General features: G+C 32.4%; 4 protein-coding genes across 4 annotated transcripts; 1 reads left to right on the top strand and 3 right to left on the bottom strand.

Moving 5' to 3' along the window:
* Window positions 1-476: 476 nt before the first annotated feature.
* LOC8283960 lies at window positions 477-3,684 on the bottom strand (the record flags this gene model as incomplete). The annotated part of the gene is made up of 9 exons (XM_015719343.3): window positions 477-824; window positions 945-1,039; window positions 1,410-1,503; window positions 1,603-1,659; window positions 1,963-2,005; window positions 2,084-2,172; window positions 2,372-2,504; window positions 2,595-2,802; window positions 3,510-3,684. Coding segments are annotated over 9 exons (990 nt in total), but the record flags the coding sequence as incomplete, so codon positions are not given.
* A 1,100-nt stretch (window positions 3,685-4,784) lies between these two features.
* LOC8283961 (thaumatin-like protein 1b) lies at window positions 4,785-5,861 on the bottom strand. Its single transcript, XM_002519399.4, has 2 exons — window positions 5,702-5,861; window positions 4,785-5,577 (listed from the first exon to the last, which is right to left on the bottom strand). Exons 1-2 carry the CDS (start codon window positions 5,751-5,753, stop codon window positions 4,928-4,930), a joined length of 702 nt encoding a protein of 233 aa, XP_002519445.1. The 5' UTR covers window positions 5,754-5,861; the 3' UTR covers window positions 4,785-4,927.
* Window positions 5,862-8,257: 2,396 nt separating this feature from the next.
* LOC8283962 (thaumatin-like protein 1) lies at window positions 8,258-9,390 on the bottom strand. The gene is made up of 2 exons (XM_002519400.3): window positions 9,248-9,390; window positions 8,258-9,023 (listed from the first exon to the last, which is right to left on the bottom strand). Exons 1-2 carry the CDS (start codon window positions 9,300-9,302, stop codon window positions 8,350-8,352), a joined length of 729 nt encoding a protein of 242 aa, XP_002519446.1. The 5' UTR covers window positions 9,303-9,390; the 3' UTR covers window positions 8,258-8,349.
* A 1,813-nt stretch (window positions 9,391-11,203) lies between these two features.
* LOC8283963 (protein fluG) lies at window positions 11,204-20,628 on the top strand. Its single transcript, XM_015719395.3, has 18 exons — window positions 11,204-11,441; window positions 11,949-12,200; window positions 12,365-12,432; window positions 12,529-12,644; window positions 12,716-12,821; window positions 13,284-13,440; window positions 13,547-13,642; window positions 13,812-13,860; window positions 14,353-14,624; window positions 14,844-15,016; window positions 16,231-16,351; window positions 16,446-16,498; window positions 16,576-16,705; window positions 17,589-17,734; window positions 18,171-18,359; window positions 18,737-18,969; window positions 19,643-19,785; window positions 20,400-20,628. The coding sequence occupies exons 1-18, from the start codon at window positions 11,280-11,282 to the stop codon at window positions 20,460-20,462; spliced, it is 2,529 nt and encodes an 842-aa protein (XP_015574881.1). The 5' UTR covers window positions 11,204-11,279; the 3' UTR covers window positions 20,463-20,628.
* The last annotated feature ends 738 nt before the right edge of the window (window positions 20,629-21,366 follow it).

Raw genomic sequence — 21,366 nt, 5'->3', positions numbered from 1 at the left:
CAGGAAAATAAAATGGAGAGCCTTTTCTTTTTGTTCTTTAATTACATCACTTACTTTTGATTGATAATTTAACTTTAAAGATAGGAAAAGAATTCAAAAAAAAAGATTTGAATTTAATTTTTTTCATCATCTGTTAATATTGGTTCGTCTTATAAATAAAATGATAAACATTATTATATGAATTTTATATTAAAATTAAAAAAAATATATTAATTTATGCAAGTCATTAATGGAATAATGTTATTCCTATACTAGATAGCCGCACCTGCCAATCTGAACTGATGAGAGAGACCATCTGTTTGTTTATTGATTGCATTATTTATATTATATGGTTTAGAATTAGAATCACCAGTGGTAGTTGTTAATATAATATTCTATAAATTGGCAACCAATCATATTATAAAAGAGGAAGACAGTAATCACACCCCATTTGATTTTGTAGACTGTAAATAGCTTTTGGCTATTTCCACTGCTTCTTCTGGTTAACATTAGACCACTTTTCTATTTGCCCTTTTTGCAATTGTGCCATGCTATGCATATTTACATTTCTAGTACGCTGAGTTGAGTGTTACATTCCTAATAGCCAAATGACTGACCTAACAGTCTGCTCACATTTACAAAACAGAAATAAAAGGCTTATATAGTGATATTTTTAAGAAGGTGCAAAAATAGTACAAAAATTAAAATCTGATGTCTAGGGTGCTTCAAGGATGCAATTCTTGGAGGTGTCAAAAAGGAGAACCAGTAGGAGCTATAAGGCCAAGGTATCGCATAATCCTGAACCTCCGCACCTTCCTGGCAGCTGTTGGAGGAAATGCAACTTCCTGTAAGAAAAAAAAAAAAGACAAAGCATGTGACAAGATTGTACTGGCAGCAATTAGCAAGTGGTTGGTTTTACCATTAGAAAAGCCCAAAAGGATGGTAGCTAGCAACTACCAACTTACATCATAACAAATTTTAAACTTCTCTTTCCTCTTGCTCTTTCTTCTTCCAATGTAATCACTTTCTGTTCTACTTGAAATTGATGATGTCCGTTTACCTGATCAAACAAGAAGCTCAAATCAGAAGAATAACAAGGGAAAAAGAAAATACAGAAAAGAAACAAAGTGCAATTGTGGTTTAAGAAGCCATAGTCTCCAAAGTACATAGGGCGTTACAAAACTATAAGCTAAAATGAACATGGAAAGATAGGATTTGCTCCGACCTGATGAAAGAATTTAATAATTTTCTTATCTATAATAGATATGCATAAGGTAGCAAGATATGCGTGATCACTTTGCATCAAACGAGTAGTACTTCGTGCGCGTCTTTGCAGAAAGCAAGCATGGAGCTATTAAAAATGCTGATTTGACTTCTTCATAGAGTAGAATGGAAAAGATGCTTATAAGAACTCAGGCAATACTACATACCAGATGACTGATTTTGCTGACAAGTTTGCTTAGATCCATCAGAGCATCCGAGTAATTGTCCATGCGAACTTATATCTTCCTTCCTTTCTAACGCCTTTAAAGTTTTGACATTCATCAAGAAAGATTGATCATCAGATTTGAGTAGATGAAAATTGCAAAGAAAACTCTAGCATTACCAAAACAAAGACTGTACTTTTTTCAAAGCATCTTGAAATTTGTCCGTAGTGTTGCAGCTTCTTTCTTCAAAGCACTGAAGAAGGCGAAGACCATGCATATAAACAGGCAAGTAGGTATAGTAACTAGGGAATCAAACTAAATTACCTTTAAACCTTGATATAGAATTCTAGCAGTTCAATATGATCAAAATGCAGTGATTAAAATCAAATACTGCTGCCAATTTCAAGATTACCTGCCTATGCCTAAAGGCCACTGCATAAACTGTGATGTGCAAGGGGACTAGCCCCTACACCCCCTCTTCCATTGCACGTAATAAGTGGGACAAAGAAATATGAGATGAGACTACAAATAAGTGTTAGTGGAAGTCAATGCTTACATACTCAAGCTGTGAAATATCTCTGGCTGGATCAACCCAAGCCCTGAAAAGCATACAACCATTATTTTAGCTCAGATTTTTGAAAATCAGGAGAACTTCGGACAAGAAATATGAAGCCTACGTTCCATGATCCCCATAGAACTGTACTAGAACATGGCCATCAATGCCTTGACTTCTTGAATCAGATATAGAGGATGTTTCTCCAATTACCTGCAAAAGTTAACCATGTTTTTGTCCATAAACTGAATCATCAAGATGAAAGGATATAAATGCTCCATATTTGAGGGGACTAAACACTCTTTAACCGTGATAAATTGTAGTATAGCTTTTTTAAAACAATTAAGTGAAATAATTTGTACTAAGAACAACTACCACATTGAGTCACATGAAAAAGGTAAACAAAACCTACTTCAGCAGGCCACCACATTTGCTGATCCGTTTTAGCCCATACAACATTTCCCGGAGTTGCACAAATACCATTGCTTTCTGTAATTCGTGATATTTCGGGTGTAGGTTCCATTGCCGCAGTTCTTCTCTGATTACTGACATTTAAAGATTAAAGGATCCAAAATAATTACATTTGTCAACTAGGCAACTGGTAGCATGCTAACACTCAAGGGTACAAGACAAACCTGTCTCCACTGTGATCAACAATTGTATTTTGGGCAACTGATTCAACTCCTATAACTGGAGTTTCATAAAAATCAGCTAATGGTTTTGACTTTTTATCTGCAAACATTCTGCAGCTCAGTTGAGGGAGCTCAGGCAGTGTTTTTTCCTCATCCTCTGTGTCATCCAAACCAGTCATAGTTATACTAAACAAGCCATGTCTAAAGGAACCTGAGGATTAAATGATCCAAACAGAAGTTGCTGTCTCAATCCATGTTCATATCATCAGATTGATGATACAATAGAGTCATATAATTTGGTAATATAAGTTCAAAAAGACATGTTCTTTTAAATGGCTGCAGCAAATTCAAGCAGGCAAGAATGCTTTGACATTGATGACAAAATGATATTCTGAAAATTGAGAAGTTCTAATGATGTAATTTATCATCACAGGAAAACGAACAACATAATGTATCAACGTTAAAGTATGTCCCCATAATGTTCCTCTTGCTAAAATCTACACTTAATACATTCAATAACCATCTAAATGCAGTCTCCCTTGCATGTCCCCTACCCCTTTTCGCTGAAAATACCACAAAGTAATATTGCTGCATTCTTAAAACACTCAAATTGTTTATGACAGTGCATTCAAAGTGATAAAATAGAACATACTACAAAAGCAAAAATAACAAAAGAAAAATACGTAGCAACATTCAGAACAAATTGAATTAAGAATTTCAATGTTAGAAAAACATAAGAAAGGCAATTCCCCAATCCAAAGAAGAAAGTCTACTTCCAAACCTCAAATTTGTAACGGTTACATCAAAGTTAAGGCACTGATCAAATCAAATTCATTGCAAATAACAAACCCCAAATCAGAAAATGTGATCAAAGGAAAACCACGGACAGCAACAAACAGAGGAAATCGAAATCAATACCTAAATTGGAGCCAGAAGCAGAGGAGGAGGAACAAGTAAAGAAAGAAGAGAAGTCAGAGCGGCGTCTAGTGACAGGACTTCTACGCCGCGTTTTGAATTTTGGTATATTGTCAATTGGGTTTATCATCTTCTTCTTTTGCTTCTCTGCAATTCTCTTATCAGCCAAAGTTGTGAATTATTACAAAACAAAGAGAATGCCTTCACTTCAGATCTTGAATTATGAAATTGAAAATACACATTTAAAAGGTGAAAATTGATGTGGGTTTGCCATTATATGCGACCTTTGATTATTCCAATTTTAGTACTCTGCTAGAACTAAAGTCTATTGGATGCTCTGTTTGTTCTTAACGAAATTAACTGTTCTTCTGGCAATGGTATTAGATGGTTTAACTGACCAAACAGACCAAGTGTGTTCCATCACGTTGTGTGCAACAATTTGAAAAACTTTTGCTACTTCGGAAGGTGAGTTTAGCATTCATTTTGGGATTGCCATCTTTCCACATCAATTTTTATTTTGAATAAATTTTAAATCTTAAAAAATATTCTTACAAAAAAGTAAGTAAATATATATTTTTTCTAAAAGCAGTTTACAAAAAAATTAAAAATTAATATATTAAATTAAAAAAAATTTAAATCTATATTTTAACACCCTATCGCAATTTTAAATATATCCTAAATTTTTAAAACATTATATATATATGTATTTTGATACTATATTAATAATAAAATCCCATAAAATCATATTTACATGCAATGATCTAATCAATGGAGATTATATCTCAAATAATGTTTGTACTTCCAAATGATGGCTAAGCCATCAATAAAATCAAGAATCACCGTCACTAACAATATAGCTAAAATGGTGTTGTATTTCGTATCAGTAATGGACAACGTCGTCGGCATAAATAATCGTTGATAAGTGTTTGTAAATTTATCAATCTTTCTCATAAATTATTAAATTTTATAAAAGTAATTATTTTTTTATAACATTATCACAATTAGTAATACTTAATATTTGTATTTCGAATTCTTTCTTTTTTGTAATAAAAATATCACAAAACTATTATTAAGGAAAAAAATTATAAGTATTTCTTTAACCTCAATTATATATTTAAACATGAGAAAAAATAGAAAGAAAAAAAAAAAGAGTTATGATGAATGGCTTTTCTAAACCAATTGAATGAAAAATGTTTAATCAATTATTTAATTCAAATATTCTCATACAATGATTAGAAACAACATTATTATCCATTCTCCTAGTATCAATGCACATGATTAAAAAAATTGTTAAAAACTTTGTAAATAAGTTGTAAGAGAAGTGGGTCATACAAGTTTTTTACTTATTTAGGGAGAGAACTATAAGTTGGATTAGACTCCACAAAGTAGCCACCAAATTGGGTATTTGGCATATGACAAGTTTACAAAGGGCACAAGGTTATATTGTAACTATTAGCTCCATTACATTTATAAAGAGGTGGATTATTGTCACCAGGATAAGTATGGGCCAAATTGCACAATTCCTTAAAACGTGACGAATATTCATTAGGTCCACAAAACTTTGGATCTTTCAATACATCACATGGATTATTGCACCCAGCATAAGCTCCATTCCTGTTTAGAGCCACCAGTGTAGATGGACAAATATTGCTTATATCTTGAACACAGTCTACAACCGGGCATGGCCCGGATCCGCCACCAACCAAGTTCCCGCCATCCGGTTCAATGCGGACCGCCAAATTATGCCCGTGGATCAAGCTCACTTCATACGAGACTGCATTACTGTTGATGTTGAAATTGAGTAGGGTAATGGGATTAGTGGGTGGTGCACCGTGGCAATCTCTCGCCCCTGATCCACAGTCTCCAGTTTCACAAGAGAAATAACCAGTTTCATTAGTGGTGCACTTGGTTCTTGCCCATATACTGCCGGACCATGGATCGGGCATGGAAAGTACTTCTAGTGTACCTGGTCCATTTTCAGGATTCAAGTCACCATTGGATGGGCTAGAGGCAAGCCACAGGGTATTTAAGCAATTATTCTCAATAAAGAAGGTTAAATCAGAGCTTCCTCCTATAAAAATAAACATAATTTAAATTCTAAAACCTTATAAAATGAAACAAAAAAGAATAGCAGAAAGAAAAACAAACAAAAAAAAGAAAAAAGAAAAAAGAGGAGGCAGAGATGTATCATGAACCTGTAATAAGCATCAAAATAGCAAGAAGGTTGAAGAGAAGTTTGCTAGCCATTGAACCTTGTGCTTTTGGCTGTGATGATAGCAATTAGAAGATGAGATGGGTTTTTATAAGGAAGACAGACAGAATGGACTTTGGAAAAGGAAATCCTGTTTTTTCTTTTTTCCACCTTTAGAATTTTCAATTAAGAAAATGGATTGCTTTTCAATTTTGGTATCAATTAATTGATTGTGCAGTCAATCTTTCCAATTTGTTTTCTTTTATTGCTGTCGATAAGTGGGTTGTCTTTTTATATTTTAGTATTAATTTCAGTATTTATCTAGTCTATTTATTTTCTGTTAATTATATGCTTGAGTAACTGTCCCACTAAATTTAAAGTAAAGTAAATAAGATGAATCCTAAGGGATCTTGACCCTTTTAAAATTATTTTTGAATTTAATAAGCAAATATTTTGTATTAAAATATAATCTAAAGTGAAAATCTCGATCAATTAAGGAATAATCTGATTAAACATTTTACAAAAATTAAAAATGTCTATTATCTATTATCTGATAAGAATTTAATTTTTTCTTTTTCTTAAAAGATATGTAAAGAAATAAGCTAATTATATTCTATACTCTAATGAATGTTAATAAAGTTGAAGCCTCAATTTTGAAATCTGACCACCTATGTTTTAGTACATTTAATTTGAACCTAAATTGCACCAAGTTGGCGTTGACCAAATTAAATCTGGACCATGACGACCTTAAGTAGAGTTGGACAATTTTGGACCTTCAAATTCAAATTTTAATCTTTGAAACTAAATCACCAAAAAGCACATTGCTTGAAGTTACAAAAATTCAAAGCACACTACTTGCTTTCCTTTTGTGTTCTTTATACCTTTTTCTTTCTTTTGCCCTTTGAGGTGTAGAATGTCATTTTCATTCTTTTAGAGACATTCAACTATCCAAGTGCGAACTCATCATTAAATTTTAGTTTTATAATTCATAGAATTAATTTACTTTATTATAAAATTTTAACCGTTGAAAATTTTATATATCAGAAAATAACATCCCGGAAATAATTAATGTCAAAGTAAATTAGAAAATAAGTGATATAATTACTCATTATATGAATAATATTGCGATAACTAATTAAATATTTATATAATCAAAAATAAAAGTAACTTAAACAATAATGTAATTTAAGAAAAAAATAATTATTCAGTTATATTAATAAGTTATTACACCAATTCTCCCTCCAATTTGAATTATACATTAAGAATTCCCATCAAATTTGACTATCTTTGTATTTCTTTCCACACTCCTTTTGAACTAAAATATTTATACATAAAATTAACTCATATAAAATTAGTACAAAATGACTCTCAACATCCGAATGCTTTCTAATAATCATACATGTCTATTTGATTACTTATTATTGATGTCTCTACTCAGCGTGACGATTGATATCAATCATAAATATTAATTATCGGTTCATTTATATATCATTCTTGGATTTTTTGTTTATGTATTATTCTTTGATTTTCTTTTTTAGTATACATATATATAGAGTTAATTGAGAATGTGTCAGGTATCATTTTTTGATTTTCTGTTTATGTATTATTCTTTGATTTTTTTTGTACATATATCTATAGTTAATTTAGAGTGTGTCCGGTATGACTTTTATAGGTAGTAAAACATTTTTTTAAGAGTTTTAATATAACTGCATATCCAATGTTTAAATTTAAAATTTTGATTAAACTTAAAGGGACCATTACCATCTTATCTAAACCTTTTCGGTTAATTATATGATTTTCTCTTGAATTATAATACAATGTTTTCATTGATGTCATCAATTCCAAAAGCACTAGTTAATAGGTAAAGGAAAAAAAAAGGGTCAAAATCACTTAGAGCCAGGAAGAGATTATAATATTTTTGTAGCATCTATGGTTGGTTAATCCGAGAATTCAAGAAGTGAGGAAAAAAGGGGGCAGACCTTTAACCAATAAAACAACCACCACTAGCAACAGCAAGAAAATGAACAGAAATATCAGAAAACGAAAATAGAGCAGTGAAGATATGCTTCTTTATTTCTTCTTATTCATGTCATTAACAAACAACAAATTGATTTTTATCGGGTGAATGAAGACTCTATTTTTATATTTATATATTTAAAATTAATTTAGAGTGTGTCAGATCTGATTCTTACGGATAATAAAATACTACAATCTTAGCTTCACTGCTTTCTATATTCTTGCTGTCAATATATGGAATGAAAGTCTCCGTCTCCTCCGGTCCTCACGGACAAACTGTGATAGCAAGCAAGAACCCATCAATGCAAGAAATGTGTTGGTCCTATCATCATGCATGGGCACTATTGAGTAATATGTGGGCATTATTGTGCAAGAAGGGCAAGTTTAATTTTTTTTTCTTTATTATGATATTTTAATATAAGTTTTTATTGGACGATGAGTGTATTAATAATAAATTGAGTTGAATTTTAAAGAAATTAGATAGAATTATCTGATATAACTAAATTAAAAAATGGAAATAACCAAATATATTACTTCTGTTGGATTCTTATAAATGAGATCACTAATTTATTAAAACTATATTGTATACACTGTTAAAACGATCAATTAAAAAAGAACTATGGAAATCAAAACACATCATGGACAAAATGTGATAAGGTAATTGGCTCCATCACCACATGTAAATATGCTAGTCTTGTCATCATAAGCGTAGCTGTAAGCTTGAGGACATTGGCTCTTAAAAATCTCTGAATAATTCGTTGGTGGACATTTATCAGGCGTGCCGTATTCGCCGGTGCAACAATACTGTGGTTGATTAAGTGCTAAACAAGCACTTTTGCAAGCAATTACGCCGCCATCTGCGCCTTTCACAGCCAATTCTGGAGGGCAAACAGCATTAACATTAGCGGCACAACTTGAACTCTGGCACCCACTACCGCCTTGTGGGGTGATCGAAAGGGGCAAGTTGAACCCATCGACGAGGCTAATATCATAGAAATCTTTTCCACCATCTGGAGCTAGAGTGAATTCCACAAGGGATGCTGGTGGGATTACACCCCCGCCATTACACTGAACTTGGCCAGACCCGCAGTCTGCTGTGGCACAAGTGAACTTTCGTAAAGGGTCAGTGGTGCAACCGGAGCGGGCCCAGAACCGACCACTCCATGGAGGTTGGACTGTGAGGTTTATTGTTGTTTTGGGGCCTAACTCAAAGCCAGTTGAAGACAAGGGGCTTCCACTGCCAGTTAGGGCCCCTGGCCAAACAGTGTAAGGGCAGTTGTTTGTAAAGATAAATGTAGCTGCATGACTATCTGCATGATAAAGAAAAATGAAAGAACAGTTAGTCTGGCAATCCTTATTTGAACTCGGACATGATAACTCTTAATGATAAATGATTTTACAGCATGCATTTGAGCAGTTCTTAGACTTATCTTTCATGATGAACATGTTTAAGTATACCGGCAAAAAAATAGCTAGATTAAGAATAAAAGAAACCAAAAAAAAAAACCCAGAAATTAAGAGGTTATATATTTACTAGAGAAAAAGAGAACTGCCAGGGCAAGGCCAAGAATTGCTGTAGTACTCGCCATCACAAATTTCTCAATGTATTCTTGGTGTTGATCTGCTCTGTGTGTGTACACCAAAGTGGAGATGTGTTTATATAGGATTAAACAGGAAGCGATGCTATAAAAATTGGCAATAGAAAGGGCAATTAGGTCAAGAATAAAATTACAAGTCTTGCATTAGTACTGTACTACAAATTACAGATCAGTATTCCATAATCTACTTTTTAAGTTATCACCCATCAAGATAATCTTTCCTTATTTAGTGAATAATGTCAGATCAGAATTTAATTTCTTGAAGAAAATTGCATGATGCATACAGACACTTGAATCTTGGCTTTTAATTACTTTAATATTTTAATATTTAATTTAATCCAACGAACATTTCAATTATTATTTTTGACTTTTAAGGAATTTTAGCTTTAAAATTTAGGCGAATAAATATTTATATATTTATATATAATACGCACATATATATATATAGTATGAAATTTATATTAAAAAATATTTAAATATTAAAAAGATTGAAATATCTATCAAATAATTTCGAAAGTTAAAGGGTTAAAATAATTTAATAATTAAATTTTTAATATTTAAATATATAATTAAATAACAAATTAAATGTTTTTAGATTTTTATGGTAATGAAAATTTCCAATTCATATGGTAGTTATTTATTTTTTAATATATATGTGTCATGTGTGGAGGTTTAAGTAGGCAATTAAAAAGGTATATAGCATATGTTAGTTTATTAAATAAAAATAAAATTAGAATTCGTGTTACTTGTAAATGAATTATAAAATAAATGAGGTGTGGATAATGCCAATTGGAAGATACTGAAAGAGAATATTCTGCACTCATAGTAATTTTTGCCGGATATGATAAATATTTATAAAGCAGTGGTTAATTTAGGATGAAATTCATGCTCGTAACTGTAATATAAATTATAAAATTTAATAAATAAAATTTAATTTAAATAGTTTTATAAAAAATATAAATATCTTAAAATCAAATACTAAAAACACTTTAACTATCAAATTGCCATTATTAACTGTTATGCTTTAATATTAAAACAATATCTTTAAATATAATTCAAAAGCTAAAAAAAATATTGATTATACACTTTAAACCAGCTTTGTATATTTATATTGGCTCCTTTAAATTCAATCGAATTTTAATTATATCCTTTTTAACTTTTAAACTTATCCCTTCTATTTTTTATTATATATTTTATTGCAACTTCAGTAATATACTACTGAGCATATTTACTGTGTAGACTACTAAACAGAAATTCCATCTGAAAAGTTTACCAAATGAAAACCGGTATAATCCAGCGCAATCCTCATCATCAGTATCAGCCACCCATCTGCTAAGTTCTAGTTCCGCACTTTTGTCACGTGAGTTTTGTCCGGAGAATTCCGCATAGCACTCTCGGTAAAAAAATTTGAATTTGAACTCTACGGTGTGACACCTTGGCTCGTTGCCAAGTCAGTTAACTCTTTCAATTTCTAGCCATCAGACAAAGCTGTTAAAGTTAATTAATTTTTTTTTATCTAAAACTGCGTAAATTAAATAGTAATTTTTTTAATTTAATTAAATTTTAAATATATAATTGTATTAAAATTTTAAAAAAATATTTTATTATCTGTAAAAAATACTTCTAATTAATTAATTTTTAAAATTAATATAAAAATTAGCATTAAAAATATTAGTCTATAATTATTAATTACGTTCTTGAAATTTTACACTTAAAAAGTGAAAAATCAAATTTTAGTTTTTATTAAAAGAATTTGTAAATTTAAGAATTTTATTCTATTGTAATGTTTTACTTTTTAATATTTATGAACTTTAAAAAGTATGGCTAATTAATTTTAAGTAAAAGCTTGAAATGAGTACTTAATAAATTTCTGCAGGTCGATCTGATAAAGTATTAAAAAGTCAAAGAAACAGAAAACGATAAACAGACGAACAAACATAAGCCAGCGACTGCATTTTGAAGATAAAAATGGAGATTGAAAAGCTAAGAGAGGCAATAGAGAAGATAGACTTAATCGACGGTCATGCTCACAACATTGTCGCGATTGATTCTTCTTTTCCTTTCATTAATGGCTTCTCTGAAGCTGCCGGTGATGCCTTGTCCTTCGTTAATTACTCTCTCTCTTTCAAGGTAAGCTAGCTGCATCATGTATTTCTTCTTCTTCTTTTTAAACGCAACACGAAGACGTTTTTTTCGCTCTGTTTTTGCTTACATGTCCTTAGTTACTGCATTCACTTTTGGTTTTAATTTGTGTAGTTGTGGTTGAGTGTAATTAATAATATTTTTTTTTTTTATATGGAATGATGAATTTATTATATGTCTTTTATCACTTAATTATCGGTGGAAAACTTGTAGTTTTTCTTTTTATTGTTTATAAGTTGGATTAGGCAGGTAGTCTTTTATTTAATCTTGTTATATTTAGCAGTTGGTATTACGTAAGTTATGTAGTTTTTATTTTATTTTTTGTACGATGATGTATTGGGTAATAATCAAGATCAGTAAGTGTTTTCCTTTGAATGATGTTTTGAGCTTGTTATATTAGCAGGTTGGTGTTTTAAAATTAAATGATTTTTTATCCTTTGCTAATAATTAAGATCAACAAGTGTTTTCTGATTGTCTGTGTTTGGTTTATTGAAGAGGAACTTGAGGGAAATTGCCGAATTATATGGCTGTGAGAATACATTGCAAGCTGTTGAAGATCATCGTAGATCTTCTGGCTTGGAATCCATTAGCACGAAATGCTTTGAAGCTGCAAAAATTTCTGCAATTCTTATTGATGATGGATTAAAGTTGGACAAGATGCATGATGTGGAGTGGCATAAGTGTCTTGCTCCATTTGTTGGTCGAGTACTTAGAATTGAGCACCTGGCCGAGGAGATTCTAGATAAAGTGAGTTTTTTTCTTCTGTTATTTTCACATTGTGGTTATGGTTACCATAAATATGATGAGTACATTATTGCAAAATGTGTTTTTTTCTGTACTTGGGCTCATCCCACTGTATGGTAGCTTACAACATGAACAATATACTTTTATCACATGTTTATTTTCTGCAGGGGACAGCAGATGGATCAACTTGGACGTTGGATAAGTTCACCAAAACTTTTATTAAGAACTTGAAGTCATATCCTTTCAATTACTTTTGGTCATTTTCTTCTACTCTCATTTTGTTGGTAATAAGAAGTGCTTCCACATTTCAGTTAATTCCTTAATCTATTACAGTTGGTAATAATATATTTGCCTTGAAAAGTATAGCTGCATACCGCAGTGGTCTAGAAATAAGTACAAATGTCACTAGAAAAGATGCTGAGGAAGGTCTTGCTGAAATTTTACATGGTAAGCAGGACAAGTGGATTGGTAATTCTCTGTTTCAATAATGGGAGATATTGATTTGTTCCTCTTTCCAGCTGGCAAGCCTGTTCACATAGCAAATAAAAGCTTTATCGACTATATTTTCACGCACAGTTTGAAGGTTGCAGTAGAGTTTGACTTGCCAATGCAGATACACACAGGGTAATAGAAATACCAGAAGTTGCTAAAGTGCATTTCATGCTCTGATTGATGGCTTGAAAGTGTGGGAAAAGGAATTAGAAACTTGGAATTTTAAGGTTCCTACGAAGCCGATTGAAAAATCTTGAAATCTATCATCTATGATGGAGCTGTTCAATCTTTTAAATGTTTGCAATGGACTTCATTCATGCAAGTCTGCTGAAATGAGCTGAAAATTATGCTTCAACTTTTTTCAAAGTTTGAAGTAAAAAAAGTATCAACATTTGCTTCTATTTCAGGGAGATGACCAGCCTCAACTGGGTTCACATCTGGGATCCCACAAAAGTTCTAAAGATCCAAGTTATATTTCCTTGTCCTACATTTGCTAGCATAGATAGCAACTAGTTGTCTATATGTTTTTCTTTTTACCCTTGATGGTTTTCCTAGTCCTTTTATTTATTGCTTTACTCTTCCCCCCACATTTAGTTTTGGAGACAAAGATTTGGATCTACGCTTATCCAATCCCCTTCACCTCCGAATGGTTCTTGAGGATGACAGATTTTCTAAGTGTTGTATTGTTCTTTTACATGCATCATATCCATTTTCAAAGGAAGCATCATACTTAGCCTCTGTTTATCCACAGGTGATATTATTAGTCTTCAGTGAATCCAGTTACCTTCTTTCTGAGTAAGATTATGATGTTTACCCTGTAAGCTCTTTTTCAAATGATCAAATTGTTATACTTTCAGGTGTACCTTGACTTTGGTTTAGCAGTTCCTAAACTTAGTATCCATGGGATGATATCTTCACTCAAAGAACTTTTAGAGCTAGCTCCAATAAATAAGGTGATGATGGGATCTAATCATTTTTTACCCCTCTCTTTTTATGTTTCATATTTTTTAGAAGCAACGCGCTGATTCCATGAATCATAGGATGGTGCTCTCCCTGTTCTTATTCAGTCATTTTTTTCTAGCCTTTAGTAATGGTATTGATATAAAGCAAATCAAATTGCAGGTTATGTTCAGCACTGATGGCTATGCATTTCCTGAAACCTACTACTTAGGTGCGTTTAGTTTCTTGTGAACTGGTATAACTTATATTCTATCTTGATGATATGCCTTTTCGCACTCATACACTCTCTATTTTCTAAGTAACCTGTTTCTGTCAATTTTCTGGGTGCTTTACGTATATCCACTAGTCCTCACCATTAGAATAGAAGGAAAGCACTTCATCCTGAGCTAAGTCTTCTGTTTACTCTAATTTTTCTACATAACGACATCTTCTTTTACTGGATTGGCAATTGCTCACCATTGCACACAAATAAACCATTTTAAATTACCTGATTATCTGGAAGTATTCCCATTAACATTATTAAATTAGTTACTATGGAAATGAACATATGGAAGCATCAGAAGAAAACCTGTTTTATTGGTTCAGTAAAGTTATGAAGTTGATTGATGGACACACATTTAGCTTTCAATCAATTTATTGTTTTAATATTTTTCCTTCAAGCACATGAACCATGAAGATAATTATTTATTACTTATTCCTACAGGCGCAAAGAAAACACGTGAAATTATTTTTGCTGTGCTACGTGATGCTTGCTATGATGGTGACTTTACAGTTTCTGAAGCCATTGAAGCAGCCAAATACATCTTGGCACAAAATGCAATTAAATTATACAAGATTGATATGGGGACGAAAGCATTTATTACAAAGGATTTTGTATCTGCCAAGTCTGTAAACATTGAGAATAGTGCTCTAGACAATGGTGTTTCATTTGTTCGTGTCATCTGGGTTGATACATCTGGACAACACAGATGTCGTGTAAGATTTTTCAATTATTATTGTTTGATTTTCTTAGGTTAATTTTTCCATCTTGACAATTCTATTGGACATGTACTTCTAAAGAAAGATTATTAGCTATAATCTGGTGTCCAATGTATTTGAAAACACGAATATATTTAGACTCATGAAAACAATCTTAAGGCCCTAGTTTTGCATTGTTTAGTTTCATTTGTTTTAATGTATCATATATTTTTACAGGTTGTTCCAATAAAGCGCTTCAATGATGTCGTGAAGACAAATGGTCTCGGTTTGACTTTAGTGAGTATGGGAATGACTTCAGCTGTTGATGGTCCAGCAAATGAGACGAATCTGACTGGAGTGGGTGAGATAAGACTGATCCCTGATTTATCAACCCAAAGGAGAATCCCATGGTACTATTTCCTCCCCAAGGATGTCAGTGGACTTCTACACTAACAAGTATTTCTATCTGTCTTTTAATTTCTGAATTTTCAGTTGCAGCTATATAACTTTCCATGTTCAATGTTCCATCCTCTTTTAATGAATATGTAAGGAAGTGATATATAGTGGGTATCTTATCTGTTTCAAAACCTGAATCTAGACCATATCATACCTTTAATTGAATCTTTCCAGAAACTAGTTGTCTCGCTCCACATTCTATTTCTTCTCAGCATCTCCAGCTGACCGTCTTATAAAGCTTTAATTGTTTATTAGTATTTGTGGTTCATATGCAGTCTTGCTTAAAATAGGTCTGGAATTGGTATAAACTGACTGGAGAAGCCAAGGCTTTTCTGCAAAGGTCCTTTTATCTAGCTTGGCATATTTCAAATGAGAAACGTCAATTTCTGTAATCTTCTTCCAATTTGGGTACTCCAATTATACAAAATTCAATGTCATCAGTCTGAACCATAGGCTTATATTTGACTATGACATCAGTTTCTTAATTTTCTGTTGAGAATCGAACTTAAAACTGTACTTGAAGCACGTGATTATCATTCTTGGACCAATCTGCCCCCTTCTTCAGAAACTAGAATAATCATATTTGCCTAACTTAGACATGGTTCTTCTGTTCAAGTCACTATGAATGAAAGTAGCAACCTTAATATGCAATGGTCAATCACTAGAAAGATAGAATGCCTCAATGATATCAAGTTGGCCTTAGCCCTCAAGGAACCAAAACTAATGCCTTGGTGCTTTGTATGTTTGAAATTCAAGCATTACAGTTAGACATTACTGCATTCTGAGCTATGCTTGCTGTGCTTTCTTTATTTCTAAGTTACATATAGTCAATTGCATTAGATCACCATGTATTGAAATAACAAATTTACAAGTACTTTTTTTTTTGGTGATCAGTAAGTCTTCTGTTTTTTGGTCTAGCATTTTGTTCTTTAAATTGATTGAAAAATCAAAATGAAAGCAGCTAGAGGAGGTAGAAAAATAAAAATTGAAAATTTTAAGTTTAATTTGGATTACCATAAGCTATAGAATCACCATGTTGTCTTAATTACTATCTACTGGAAAAATATCTTAACGTTCAATTTGCGACCCCTTATTGTCTGTTTCAGGGAAACTGTATATGTTTGTTATTCCAATTATTTGATTGATGATGCCACCTATTGTACAATAGGATGAAACAGGAGGAAATGGTTTTGGCTGACATGCATATTAAACCTTCTGAAGCGTGGGAGTATTGCCCAAGGGAGGCCTTACGAAAGGTTTCTAACGTCTTAAAAGATGAATTTAACCTGGTACATTAGCTACTTTATAGCTTAAAACACTTGCAGTTGAAGTTATCAAAATTTCTCTTCTTGTATTCTGATGGCTTCAACTCTGTATTCTCAGGTGATGAATGCAGGATTTGAAAATGAGTTTGTACTCTTGCAGAGTGCATCAAGGTGTGCAAGCTTTGGTCCTTTAAGCAGTAAATTAGGATGTTAAAATTATCTATAAACAAAACCATGAGTTTTTCCAGGGAAGGGAAGGAAGAATGGATACCAATTGATTCAGCACCCTACTGCTCCACAGCAGGATATGATGCTGCTGCTCCTATATTGCATGAAATTGTCGCTGCTCTTCACTCCTTAAACATTACTGTGGAACAGGTGCAGGATCAAACTCAAAAATGCTGTCGACATTGACAATTCTACGTTCACCAGGAAGCAATCTTGATTAAAAGCATTGCTAACTTATTCATGCAATGTTTCTCAAAAACTTCTATAATTTATATTAGTTGATTGCAAATTTTCTCTCGAAATAGAGCTCATAAATGATAAAGACAAGGATTTGCTTGATAACTAGAATCACAACTTAATATGAAGTATCATATGTTTTCCATACACATGGTTTGGCAATACTATTCTTTCATTTTGATGCTGTGCAAGATTCTTTGCTGAATTGTATACTTAATTTATATTTAGTCACTAAATTTCAATTTAATTTGTTTCAGTTGTTCAACTTCAATTTCGGGACAATTAGTTATCTCTCACATTGAAAGATTGATATGTCACAAATATCTATCATTTGCAGTGTGTCAATCTCTTAATGCCAAGGTTAACTAAATTATAACGAAATTAAAGTTGAATGATTGAAAGAAATCAAATTAAAATATAGGAAAATAAATTGAAATTAAGTGGTCAGTGATTAATATATGAGTAATTATTCAAAATTAGGTTTAAGGTTGTTAAATTGAAATTAAGTGCAAAGTTCAATATTTGTTAACTTTTCTCAACTAGGCTTGCCCTTTGCTTGGTTACTTCCATGATTAATTTTTGAGTAAATTCTAGCAACATATTTCCCTATTCTGAGTTAGAAAAGTAATGGGAACTCAAAACTAATCTATTTTGATGTTGGCTTACTGAACAAAATTAATGGAAAGAAACTCTGCTGATTGAAACATTTAATTTTCTGCCTCATGCACGCAACTGTTGCAATCTAATTTGAATATATCCTGCTTTATTGATTCCCTGGGATTTAAAACTCTTGCAGTTGCATAAGGAAGCTGGGAAAGGCCAGTTTGAAATAGCCCTGGAGTACACAACTTGTACGATCTCAGCTGATAACCTGATTTTTGCCCGTGAGGTTATTAGGGCTATTTCAAGGAAACATGGATTACTGGCGACTTTTGTGCCAAAGTAGGTTCATGATTTTGTTTTTATACTGACAGTTAATGTTTACTCAGACTCATACCATAAAATCAAGTTGGAAAAATATACATTTAGTTGTTGGAATTTGAGGGGAAAAAATATATTTTTATTTGAAGTATTTAAAGTGAAAAATTTCATCCTAGTCACGGAGATATTGGGGTTTGATATTTATTATAAAGCCTGTTTTATTGGATAGAATTTTGTTATCATAGCTAAGTTTTATTTGGTATTTGTATGTCCAATTTAACGGCTTCTATGTTTTAATGAAAATTTGGGAAATCGGAATGCAAGTATTGGCAACTCTTTTCTCCTATTTGTAAGATAGACAAATATGCTAATGCAGAAAATACCCATAGAAGATACTCCTCCTATATACCAGGTAAAATATAATCTGCATGGTGTACTGATCTTTGCTTTTTGCTAGGTATGCGGTAGAGGACCTTGGTTCTGGATCCCACGTCCATATCAGTTTGTCGCAGAATGGAGAAAATGTTTTCATGGCATCGGGTGGTTCTTCTAGGCATGGAATTTCAATTATTGGAGAGGAGTTTATGGCAGGGGTTCTGCTTCATCTTCCATCAATTATGGCCATCACAGCACCACTTCCAAATAGGTTTATTTAACTATTTATTTATTGATGATGATGATGATGACATTGAGTTCTCATTAGATCTTGCTAATTGATGTGTTTTTCTTTCTCTTCATAAATACATGATTATTAGGATTTGCTTACTGGGTTCACGGCTTCTAGTATTTTCTGGATCTATTGCCTCAAATAAGTATTTTTTCCAAATTGGGTTCTACATGAGTTATGCTGAAATAAACAAGGGTGCACATGATTGTATCATCTAAACTTTCCATTTGGATGTACAAACAATTGAAACATTAATATATTGCCACAAACTTCTCATAATGATGTCTGTGTACTTCAGAAATTTGCTTATTTGGATTATACTACTAACATCCACATCAACTTGTTATTCTCTGTAGTTATGATCGAATACAACCCAACACATTCAGTGGAGCATATCAGTGCTGGGGAAAAGAAAACAGAGAAGCTGCAATAAGGACTTCTTGCCCTCCAGGGGTTTTGGATGGTCTGGTTAGCAACTTTGAATTTAGATCTTTTGATGGATGTGCAAATCCATACTTGGGTTTGGCTGCTATAGTTGCTGCTGGCATTGATGGCCTGAGGAGGCATCTTTCGTTGCCTGAACCTGTTGGTAAGATTCTTTGTCAGTTAGCTTGGGCACTGTTGTGTTAGGCTTTCTGAGCGAACAATGTAGTAACATGATCATCTTTCACGTATGAAATTCATTATCTAGTCTAATATGAGATAGTAGACTGGAGAATAGTTGGTAGGCTGTAGACTGAATAATTTTGCACTTTATATATAATTTAGGGAGTTACTTAAAATTAAAACCTGCATTGGTGCTGTTTACCTTTCGTATGGTGATGTTTCTCAAAACAGCTTAACTTTACATCTGAATTTTGCAGTACCATCTTGCTTGATGCATAATATTTTTATCTATTCCATTACAAGCCACAGTTAATTTTCCCCCACTACTGAGCCCATTATTTCTTGGTTATTGTTTTGACCTTGTGACATTTTCATTGAGCTATATTAATCACTAGTTATTACTCTACCCTGGATACTCTCTGTTTAGGTTCTTCTACTTTGTGAAAGAACTTAAAAGTTATGATGCTGCCAAATTGAATGCACTATATAAAATTTACAAATTTTGGCTTTTGATTTCAATATTATCTACGTGTTCCTTTAACCGACTTTGCAGCTCTACTTGTGTGTTGCGTTGACAGTCATGTTGCAAAACAATGTTCATTTATAAATCTTTCCTTTTCTTTCTGACATCTATTCATTTTTTACTTTTGAAACAGATGTAAATCCCTCCCTCCTTGATGCAAAACTACAACGGTTGCCCAAATCACTTTCTGAATCCTTAGAAGCTCTCAGGAAAGACAAAGTCTTGGAGGATCTATTGGGGGAAAAGCTTTTAATTGCTATAAAAGGAGTTCGCAAGGTATATGTTCAAAACATTCTCTCCAAATGATGATATTGAACTTGTTAGTTCTTCAGTGGAGTATGGCATTGTTGCTCCAATATTTCTGAAGAAGAACATGTCAACATTGAGTCTCTAGGTGGCATATCTAATATCCGTATTGATACTAAATCTCATTAGTATTTTAAAGATTTTTTTTTCTAGGAACAGGTAGTAGCTTTTTGTCATACTTTATCAACCAGGTTATCGAGATTGCTAGAGTTGAGAATAAATGAGATATCTGTTATGATTTTTAACTTTGAAGTTCATTTGTTAAACTTAAGATTTGAGGCACTCATGATACAAGTAACTGACAAGTGATCTGTTTCGGCTAAGGAAAGTTGAAGCATTATTTTGGAGTTTCTAAGGTTGTCTCTTCGGCCATAAGAAATTAGCCTTTTTGACTTGAAAACCCGACCAGCACTACTATGGACTTCCTGTCTATCACAAGGTGGTAAAATGCAAAGGGCAATGGTTTAAACCGATAATTGCAGAGTCCTTTTAGAGAATAGGCGGCTGCATAAGGCGTTTTCTTAATTATAATTATTTTTTTTTCCTTTCAATTTGAAGTGATATTTGTAACCATGATTTTGCAGGCGGAGATCGACTACTACTCACAGAATAAGGAGGCACACAAGCAATTGATACACCGCTATTAAGTATATTACTCTTACTCTTGGCCTAAAGTTAAAATTCTCAATAAATTCTTGAAGAGACTCTGCTCTAAATTTCTGATGTTAAATGGAATTAATTTCTCCTAGCCATTGAAGTTCATCTGTATTGTTTGATGTTTTAATAAAAAAAAAGAAAATTTATTTGTTTTTATTATACTTCTTTTAAATGGATTTTTAAATATTGAAAGGTTATAAATTAAGTTTTATTAAATTTATTTTAATTTTCTTTAGTTTTTTAATTTCCATAAAAAATGAGAGAATAAAAGCAGAAATTTATAAATTTATAAAAGACATCAAAGAAGAATTACATTATTATAAAATTACTGCACCTCAGAATTCAAAGAAAATCTATTTCTCTCAATTTTCTTTCGATTTCTTTTCTCTTTTTAACACCGCAACAAAGAAATAAAAATAGATTTTCTGTGCTTTCTAATGAGGGTCTTATCATCCCTGGGATACATTGTTATTGCTAAAGGGATAAAAACCAGCATCAAACAAAGAAACAATCTCGGACCTTCTCTGGTAAGAGTCAGTCAATGGACAGATATATAGTTTTCTAATTACATCTGGTAATCGATGGATCCAGAACTAATTTCCAACCGTGACAGAAACATTAGTAAGTAACTAATAAGTGAACCTTATGCTATAATCATGAGTATTCTTTTTGATTCCATTATAGAGATGTCATGTCAAGACATCCCCATTGTTTTTCTTGTTTCACTCTTAAACTATATGCAAGCTTTCAGGTGGCACCGATCAACCTTTCCATTAAGCAATTCTTATTTTACTTGTCAGTGCATAACTAACCAGTCAGCCAAGAAAAAACATGAGACAACTTTATCCTAGAGAGAGAGTCTCGGTCCTTTCTTCCCTTTTAATTAGTGCAGGA

The sequence above is a fragment of the Ricinus communis genome, chromosome 10 (genome assembly GCF_019578655.1).
Source record: "Ricinus communis isolate WT05 ecotype wild-type chromosome 10, ASM1957865v1, whole genome shotgun sequence".
In the NCBI taxonomy this organism is placed as follows: domain Eukaryota; kingdom Viridiplantae; phylum Streptophyta; class Magnoliopsida; order Malpighiales; family Euphorbiaceae; genus Ricinus; species Ricinus communis.
Note: the sequence above shows the minus strand (reverse complement) of the source record. Positions and strands in the feature narration are given on the sequence as shown.